The following is a 10398-nucleotide window of genomic DNA, read 5'->3' as shown; positions in this document are numbered from 1 at the left end:
CCATCCACTGAAGTGCCTTGTGAATAGGATTTGACTGCCACTGGCGTCTCCTGACAGCTGATGGTAAACCAGAACATCAACAGGGTGGTTTAGGATTGTTTTGGAAATCTGAGTAGTAAGCGCTTCTAGGATGAAATTCTACTTTTGGTTAGCACAGGATTGGCTTTGGCTTTCACTTTAACCTCTGAAAGACATTATTATTTATGTTTGTCGCCAGATTTAAAAATGCACAATTGTGATAAAGGACGTTAAACAGAACCCAGATAATGCCTAAACCTAATTGTTTCCCAACCGTCCAATTTTATTTAGATTTTATGTGCTCACATATAGACACACTTAAAGAGCATATGTTTATATATACATATATAAAATATAGATGATATGGGAGTTTCTGACAAAGTGATTTATTAATGAAAATTCATTCACTATATAACCTTTGAATACCAGAGAAACTTCAATATGTACAAATCAGCATGAAGTTCCCAGTTCTCAAACTTTGGTTATATGCATATGCCTCAAGCACCACAAAAGAAACATTAGTCCTAATTTAAAAAGAAAAAAGTACCAAGAAACAAAAAAAATCTTCAATTCTCTTGAATCTGTTTTCTTTACACAACATCAGGAAAACCTCCTTTTATTCCACATTTCCTTTCATCTCAGCCAGTTTCCAAAACTGTTATAAAAAAAACTGATCAGAGGAAAAAAGACAGACAAACCATTATAGATAAAAGTGATAGCTCAAAAGGACAATTTCTGGAAATTATTCTATCGTAAATAAAGAAACTATTTTAACCTAGGAGGTTTGCATTATGCAACATATATGAAAAAAAACCCTAATTATTAATTTTCAGAATTTAAAAACTTAAACAATGCAAGCATATTAAGAGTGGAGGGGAAGGCTCACAGGGAGATTTTTAGCAAAATCAGTTAAAGAGATTCCTGGATTTCAACTTGTTTCCTGGCATCGCTGGCATCTGCGGGCTGCAGAAGCAACTGGTATAATATATGGGCAGGAAGAAAGAGACCCGACAGGCTGAGCACAACCTTCCATGGGATTTCACAAGAGATCTGATGGACAAAAGAAATAAACATCAAAGAATGGAAACTGAAATAGAAGAAAATAGAAATAAAACATATCTAAGTCCACGTGAGTCAGGATGGAGGGAGTTTAGATGTACCAACTGACAACTGCATATGTGTGGAAGAGATTGCGTCCTTGACTACAAATGTGGATTATATACACATTTATATTAACTTAAGTCAATTCATATATTACACCTGACAGCTCAAATAGGACGTCTCTGGTGGGAGGTGGGAAGAGATGCTATTCGCTCGGCTCCTCAGGTCCCTGTCCTTTGCCCTGAATGGTCAGCGGTCTCTGCACAGGACTCGACGGCATGGTATATGAATGGATAAAGCTTGATGTCTGGTCCAGGGGTAGAACAGTTTCTGCATTCTTCATTGTAATATCGTAGCAACAGCTTATACACGTCTCCTGGAGAGCAAAAGGTCAGACCAGAGGCACATTAAAGTATGTAATTGAAAAAACCTTAGAAAGAACACTCCAGTTTTATCTTAATCTAAATGGCATATGCTCAGACTTGGCTTTTGAAAATACAGCATGAATTTCATATGCCTGAAAGGCTTTCCTAGCACAAATTAAACAAAATTTTTAAAACTCTTTAAAGAAACAACTTCTTTGTTCATGATAACAACAGGCTATACATGGTATACCGTCCATGCACCCTCCTGGGAGTTCATGGCAGCCCTCGTTATACACTTAGCTCCTGAGGTAGCAAGCACACTGGATGAGCGCTGGCAGGTCTGAGAAATAGGACAGTGGGGCTTCTCAGATCTGAACTTACCCTCATTCATCTTTCCCATTTTAGATTTTTATAGACACAAAAGTAAAAATGAACACTAACTCCAGCTTCTTGACCTTACTTTAGTAAGCTGATATACCCTATCAAGACTGTGGATGAAACTCTGCCAGAACAAAAAGACTCTGCAAATGCTGCCCCTCCGAGAGCTTTGTCCTTCCCGCTCAGAGCCATGCTTTTGTTTCTTCGTGCCCACTATGATTCATCCAGATTTAGCAAGTGTTCCTACTGAATGGTGTACAATCCATCTAGATACCAAGTGTCAAGAGTATCTCCTACTTACCAACAGTGAGTTTCCTTTCAGTAAGGAAAATGTGCATGCTGTAAATGTCTCTCATCAATTCTGAGTCCCCAAAGGTGAAATAAACCACATCTCGCTCAGCTGCAGCAGCTGCCAGTATCTGTATTAGGGCTGAGGCAAAGAGAAAAGACACAGCTACATCATGACATTTTCCACCTAGATACCTTTAGCTCTTTACCAGCTGGTGTGCCACAGCTTCATCCTAGATTAAAGATTTATAAACCTAGTATACATGGTATTAGAAATGGGGAACACAAGGCCGGTCATGGTGCCTCACACCTGTAATCCCAGCACTTTGGGAGGCTGAGGCAGGCAGATCACCTGAGGTCAGGAGTTTGAGACCAGCCTGGCCAACATGGTGAAACCCTACTAAAAATTAAAAAAAAAAAAAAATTTAGCTGGGTGTGGTGGCGGGCGCCTGTAATCCCAGCTACTCGGGAGGCTAAAGCAGGAGAATTGCTTGAACCTGGGAGGCAGAGATGGCAGGTGAGCCGAGATCGCGCCACCGCACTCCAGCCTCTGGGCGACAGGGCAAGACTCCATCTCAAAAAAAAAAAAAAAAAAGAAATGGGGAACACAGGATGGACATAAATCATCTAGTTGTGTGGCTTTTCAGACATGCTGCCAAGAATATCATCAAACTATAGAATTCCAACACAGGCATCATTGCTGAACCATAAATAAAGGAAGCTGCAAACCATGGGACTAAGGTGGTATTTATATTCGCTTCTATTAGTCTGCAATTAAACTTTTTTATGTTTGCTTACTTGATATAATTGCTGTGTCTTATCACACAGCCACTGGTCTTTTGTATAGGCACATTTGGGAGGTCCTAATGTTCTCCTTAATCCTACAGCAGGAGTTCTCAAAATGGGCTGGGGAGCACACCTGCGTCCCTCCTGCACTCCCACCTCCACTGGCCACTGCAGAACGGGAGGCAGAGTTCCTGAAAACACTGGACAGTCACTCTCTGGTGTGTTATAAGAATGAAAAAACAATTGAGATCTACTATTTCCAGGAATCAAGGTTACAAATCACTGAACCTGAAGTATGTTTCCGAAAATTTAGTTACCTTACAATCTCAATAGATAGAATTTATTTTAAATAACCACAAAATTGAATACAGTTACAATAAATGCCCTTTTGCTAGTTATAGATCTCTTACTTCATAAAAGGGAAGATGGGAATCAAATTAAAACATTAAAGGGGGTATATATATTTTTTGAGATGGAGTCTTGCTCTGTCACCCATGCTGGAATGTGGTGGTGTGATCTCAGCTCACTGCAACCTCTGCCTGCCGGGTTCAAGTGATTATCCTGCCTCAGCCTCCGAAGTAGTTGAGATTACAGGAGCCTGCCGCCATACCCGGCTAATTTCTGTATTTTTAGTAAAGACACGGTTTCACCATGTTGGCCAGGCTGGTCTCGAACTCCTGACCTCAAGCGATCTGCCCATCTCAGCCTCCAAAATTGTGGGGATTACAGGCATGTGCCAATGTGCCTGGCCAAAGGGGGTATCTTTTTATAGTTTTGATTTTTGAGAGCATGTTAATATTCTACATATTTACAAATTAAAATTAAAATACTAAGAATGGGAATGGGGAGAAACCTACAGCTGAAGGTAAACTAAAACAAATGAGCATAATTTTAATTCAAATAAATAACATAACTACACTGAAGGGAAAGGAAGAAGAAAAGGAAGAAAGAAAGAACCCAAGTAACTTACAAAGACAATATATGACTTATATAAGTCCATAAGACCATAATATATGGTCTTAGGCCAGAACTGCAAACAAATTCCCAACTCTTTTTACAAGGTTTGCTTACCATAGTAGTAGAGGTGAAGCAACTCTGAAACTATTTTGAACTGTATTAGAGGAATGAGCAAATGAATAAATGTGTTGATGCTGCTGGGAACTGGTGTCTCACTATAGAAGAAGGGACACACAAAAATGGAATGGAGGAAGATAAAAAAGAACTCTGTGAGGATGGACTGAAATGGAAGGCATTGGTGTATACTCATGATGTCGAAAATATGTGTATCTGTGTGTGTGTGTGTGTGTGTGTGTGTGTGTACATATACATTTCCTAGCTCTGTCTGCTAAAAGGGCCAAAAGGGAGACACCACAGTAGCAATGAGCACACTCAGCACCCAAATCTTGGTCTCTACCATCATTCCCCCTAAATGGAACTAGATTCCTCAAGAAGTGCTTAATGCTATAGTTTGGACAAGAAAGGTACAAGATGACCTCAAAATATTTTGTTATACCAGAAGGTAAAGAAGTGCTAAAATGGATAAAACAAAATGAAACAAAAAACAGAAGGGCCAGCTCTTCCCCACAGGAGAAAGCCAAAGACTAACCGGTAAGTGTGGTTGGGGTATTAGAATAGGAACATCCTTTCTTTGCAACCATTGTGGTAAAGGTCAGGCAAGAATCATTAACAGATGCTAAATCTAGGGAAAATTTTGCCTTTGTCTTCCTACAGATTGCTTATTAGTTACAAGGGAGGAAAAAAACCCTCAACTCTGCAGTGGGGAAACTGGGCAACAGCCTGACACGGTGATCAAAATTAAGATCACCAGTAGTGTCAGATGGCCATCAAGTGTCTCTTGACAGTGTCACTGACACAGCATTCTGACAGAGAATGCATAACCTTAACCTCATCACAAGGAAACAACAGACAAACTCAAAGAACGTTGTATTCTTTAAACACATCAATGTCATAAGAGACAAAAAAAAGGCTGTGGAAATATTCTCGATTCAAAAGGAGGCTAACAAACATGACAACTAAATGCAGTAGCTGACCCTGGACCCTGTGCTAGAGGGGAAAAAGGCTAGAAAGGGCTTTATTAGGTCATCTGACAAAATGAGAATATAGATGAAAGAGTAAATATCAGTGTACATTTATGAATTTAATAACTATAACATGTTTATATAAGATAATATTTTATTCTTAGGAAATACACATTGAAGTATTTAGGAAAGAGGGCATAGTATATGTAAGTTAAGCCCAAATGATTCAGAAAAAAATTATGTGCATGTGTATACATATATATGCATACATAAAGGCATGTATTTTTATTTTTATAAATTTGAAATTATTTTTAAATAGAAAGTTTTAAAAATTACATAGGAAGAAAAAATTTTAAGTTGAACCAGTAAAATTTGATATCGTTGAGTATTTCCCAGATTTGGGAAAGAATCTATGACATAATATATGTAAGATTCTAAAATACCATCAAAGTATGTCCTAATTTCCAAACTAATATTTATGGAGTACCCACAACATGGGAGGTGCCATGACTATGCCTCATTAATCTCAGAGTATTGAAAGTAATTAACTTCAAAATAGAGATAAGTTTTAATTAAAACTGCTCAACCAACTTATGTATACATTAAAGCTTCAATACACCCTATTTCAAAAGGTTCCTAATTAACCTAAACTACACATAAAAATGGGAACTAATGAATCATAATCTTTCTTGACCAAGAAGTACCATTTCTTACCTTTTACTGAAAATGAAAATTTAGCTTTAAGTATTTACTATTAAAAAAGACAGAGACCCAAAGAAGAGTCTTTTTCCTCCTATTTCCTACTAGATCTCTAGTCATTTGCCATTTGTGAAAATGAAGTATTAATAAAAACATTTAAAATTTATCTCTTTATAGAATTTATTTTATATTAAGAGAAAATCAAAAAGTAAAACCAATTCACATTACATTCTTGATTTCACACCCATTTCTATTTGAGTACATATTGTACCATAAGCACATGTTAGACTAGTTAGGACTGGGAGGCAGGAGATCCAAGTTCTATCTTCAGCCTTCTGCCAGCTATCTAGATCTGTGACTTTAGCCAGTTACTCTGTGGGCCTCATTTTTCTCAACTACACCATGGAGTTAAATCAGAAGCTCCCTGAAGATTCTGTCAGAGTTTAGAAATCCATAATCACTGTTATAATTATTTTCCCTCCATTGAATGCTAGACTATACATACATAAATGAAATTTCCAGAAAGATAATATCGATCCTAGATACATTAGTAAACACTGACAAAAGTTTATTTTAAAACATCACTGTCTTCAGGCCTCCTTGTCTACAACACCCCCAAGATCTTTGCAAATCTACACAATTATGCTTCATGATTTAAGTGAACGCTCTTGCATCAAAAGTTAGATGAGAATAAATCACAAGTCTATTAGAGTATGTGGACTGATTCCAAGTATGATATAAAAACATCCAATTCTAACTTCAAGCACAACTACGTGCCAAAATAATCACTTAAATTAACCTGCAGGGAGCTTGGTTTTAATTTTCTTTTTGGCATCAATGTTAAGCTATGAAAAAATACAAATAAATATGAATAACATAAAAAGCAATTCATAGTGTCCTGTTGCAACAAATGGACCAAGCACAAAATGGGTAAGATGATTGATACTCACACCACAAGTGTGGTGTGAGGCCACCAGCATGTAATATTGGTAACAACTGCTAACACTGGGCTCTTATAGCACACTGAACACTGTTCTAGGAGCTTTACAAACACTACCTCATGATTCCTTACAAAAACTCAACAAGGGAATTATTATTTCCATATTGAAAATAAAGAAATTTAGGCACCGAAAGGTTACGTAATTTGTCTCAGGTCACACAGCCAGAAAGTGGTGGAGCTGACTGGGACACCAACTCAAGAACACTTGCCCTCACCCACTGCTTCTGGACTGCTGTGGCAATCCACCCTGGTCAACTCCAAGCAGACCTTACCACACGCCAGCCAGAGCAATGTCTTTACATTGCTTATTCAAACGATTTAAATGCATGCCGTCAAGGAGGCCAAGATAGTACAGATTTGAAAGTACTACGCACGTCCTTCTACTGAGCTCACTTTGTAAGCTCTCACATTTTGGGTACCGTGAGAGCTCAGCTTTGCTCACCAGTCCCAAAAGCATTTCACTTCTTCTTTCTACCACACAGCACTCTTTGAGGCCTACTCTTATTCTCCAATTGGTCTTGTCCTCTGCCTACTGTTTTAAATCTTGACATTCCCTCCTTTTCCACTATGGATGTTACTAATGGCTCAATCTTTGGTCCTCTCACCTCCTTTAAATACACTCTCTCTTCAAGAATGCAGCCACCATCTCTAGAACGGTAACTCCCAAATCTCAATCCAGATCCAGAGCTTGCAGCCAATACGGATTAAATAACAAAAGCACACAAGGGTTTCAATCCTGGTTTGAATCTTGGCACTACCACTTGCTATCTGTATGACTCTAGGCTAATTTACCTCTCGATGCCTCAGTTGTTGCCCCTACACAGACAAAAAAGAAAACTTACCTAAATAGGTTGTTGTGTGCTAATACAGGTAAAGAATATATTTAGTACAATTCCTAGAACATAGTATGCACTCAATATGTTCTCAACTAATAACAACAATAGTAATGAACATATATTGGTTTTTAAGAAGATGGGGCCAAGTTTGAATGTTGGTTCTGACACTTGCTAGCTGCTCTCTTGGGACAGGTTTATTAGCTGTCTATAAACCTTGGTTCCTCATTCTTAAAAGTGGGGTAATAAATGGAAGGGTAACTGTGCAAACCATAAGAGAAAATGCAGTGACTGTTAAACCTGGCTGATCCCAGCTCACAGATAGTTAAAAAAATTCCTAAAGCCATTTTCCAAGTCCACTAACTCAGCAGTATCTCTGAGGTGCTGACACAGGTTGAGTATCCCTCATATGAAATGTTTGGGACCAGACTGGTTTTGGATTTCATTTTTTTTTGGTAATATTTGCAATATCAGTTGAGCATCTCAAATCTGAAAATCTGAAATTGAAATGCTCCAAAGAGCATTACCTTTGAGCATCATGCACTCAAAAACTTTTGGTGAATTTTGGAGCATTTTGAATTCTGGATTTTCAGATTTGGGATACTCAACCTGTAAGAAATACATACTTGCTCCAGACACCTTTGAATGCGCATTATCAAGCAAGACCCCATTCTCAGCACTGGGGCCACAAAAAAGGATAATACAGAAATGTTAAGAAAGTAATCTTCCTGAGCAAGGCTGGGAGAGACCAAGAGAGTGTGATCTGTTCTGGCAGAAGAAAGCAAAGTGAGGAGGAGCCTGTGGTAGACAAATGAGGTGACCTGATCCAATGCTCTATACTCCCACCTTCCATTTTTGGTTGGAAGTCATCCCTTCCCCAACTCCATAACCACACTTCCTATAAAACTCAGTCAAAGGGCTAGTCTAGGCCAATCACAGCATGGTAGAAAATGACGTATCAGCACTGTCTAAATTCTTTTTCTAGAGAAATGGTCTTTCTGGAGTTTAACTATCTTGATTCCAAAATTACAAAATAACTAGTAAAGACATTATTTAAGTTTGATATAAATGGACATAAAAAGTTTCTATATCTCAGAAACATTTCACTTAATATACATATGCCATGGAAATAAATTAGAAATCCTTTAAATCTCATTAGGTTATGTGTCTTGTGTTTCTTGATTCCCTGGCTATGACAATTTGGTCCAAGGGATGAGAAGTAATCCCAGTTGGTCAAATTAGAGTATTTTTGTGGCATTTTAAAACTAAGGAGTCCCCCTTTCTTCTTGGGTCACTCAACTGCAGGTTTGCAAGACTGGAACTATTTGGTCCTGGTTCCTGCCAGGCAGAGACAATCTGATGGAGACAGATGAAAATGAGGCCATTATATTGAAAGAAGCAGGCAGGAAAGGAACCAACACAAACAGAGGGAGAGCCTGATTCTAGGATCAACTCATACCTGAGGCCAACTCTAGCCACGTCAAGCAACAGTCACCTTTTAGGTGGAAGGCATAAGCTACATTAGTGTCTCTTTCAACCAAAAGAATCCTAATACAGAACTTTTTTGGTGGAAGGGAATGAGGGTCTTTCTGGTGTAGTTACCACTGGAGTAGAATCTTACAAGGGACCGAAGTAATTAGCCAGGTACAGACAGACAGTTACAGAAAAATGTTTAAAGCCCAAGATTAATTAAAGGCACACAGAAGCTAACGAATAAATTCGTTAAATGGAAATTCATTGAGCATATTTTATTTGCAAGTCACTTTTAGGTACTGAAGGTAAGGAATGGGGATAGAAAAGAAAATGCAAAAAATGCAACAAGACACCTTTTAATGATAGTAAACTGGCAATGGCATACTTGTTTACAGGTCAGGTAACATATACGGGGAAGTCCAAGGGAGAGAATACAGTCATGGGTTCTTAGTTTCTGTTCCTGATTGGGCCAGTAAAGCCCTTTCCTCATCCCTCTTTTCCACTTACCACTAGAGAGAGAAACTAAAAACCACAGCTTCAGGCTGCTAAGCACCTAAAACAAAACAAAACAGAACAAAAACAACAAAATAAGGCAAGTTGGACAAACGTAAGTAAACAGCAAAGGAAATGCTAGGAGAAATTTACAAAAGCACAACAGAAGAAGGAACGTTAAAGTAGCACTCAATTCCTTCACAAAATAAGCAAGTAAAGTCAGAAGGACAGAGTCTGACCTAAAAGGTATAGAATCTTACAGCAAAAGAGTAAGTCTTATACCTTTCAGAGACACCTTTTCAAGTGCCAACATGTCTGCAATAATTGACTATGTTAGGTCATGAAGAGAAGTTCAAGAAACACCAAAAAGTAGAAATAGTATTATCTACATTCTTGATTACAATGTAATAAAATTAGACATGAGATAAAAGCAAAATTTTTAACAAACTAACCACTGAGATAATTTTAAGTTATCTCCTAAAATTCTCATGGATGTCTAGGGTCTGGTGGTACATTTGAGGCAGAAGCTCCCCCACGCAAAAATCTTTGCTGAGACGAGATGTAGAAAGCTAAAAAAAAAAAAAAAAAAAAAGCTGCTTCTACCCCAACCATGAGAAAAGGCCAAATGTTGTAATCTACAAAATTATGACTTTTTCTGAGTTTATAGGAGAGCTGAGTTTTCGAGGCAACCAAAGGGTGACAAGCCCCTCTGAGAAGATAAAACACATGAACGGTTTTATGTTTGAAAGTAACAGGAGAAAGAGGTGGTCACCACACAAATGGGTAGGAATAAATCAGCTAAAACTTCAATGAAATGTTAAAAGTCAAGTATGAACTAGAGGGGCACTTTGGAATAGTTAGGAGCACCAGAAATAAGTAGAGCTTGCACTGGCTCAAAAGCTTTCACATAAGCCTCCACAAGGTGC

The 10398-nt window shown here is 38.2% G+C and overlaps 1 protein-coding gene across 6 annotated transcripts in view; it reads right to left on the bottom strand.

Moving 5' to 3' along the window:
- Positions 1–280: 280 nt before the first annotated feature.
- Positions 281–10398, bottom strand: part of PARG (poly(ADP-ribose) glycohydrolase) — a 133087-nt gene continuing 122969 nt past the window's right edge. For 4 of the 6 annotated variants that reach the window (XM_055275332.2, XM_055275335.2, XM_063637421.1 and 1 more), the window contains 2 exons: positions 2164–2292; positions 281–1495 (listed from right to left, as the gene is read on the bottom strand). In XM_055275332.2, the coding sequence (XP_055131307.1) occupies positions 1341–1495; positions 2164–2292 (284 nt within the window). In that variant the 3' untranslated portion in view covers positions 281–1340. Of the gene's footprint in view, positions 1496–2162; positions 2293–10398 lie in introns of those variants that run through there. The other 2 variants (XR_008657174.2, XM_063637422.1) reach the window with 2 other exon arrangements.

The sequence above is a fragment of the Symphalangus syndactylus genome, chromosome 4 (assembly GCF_028878055.3).
Source record: "Symphalangus syndactylus isolate Jambi chromosome 4, NHGRI_mSymSyn1-v2.1_pri, whole genome shotgun sequence".
NCBI lineage: Eukaryota > Metazoa > Chordata > Mammalia > Primates > Hylobatidae > Symphalangus > Symphalangus syndactylus.
This window is presented reverse-complemented; position numbering and strand designations above follow the sequence as displayed.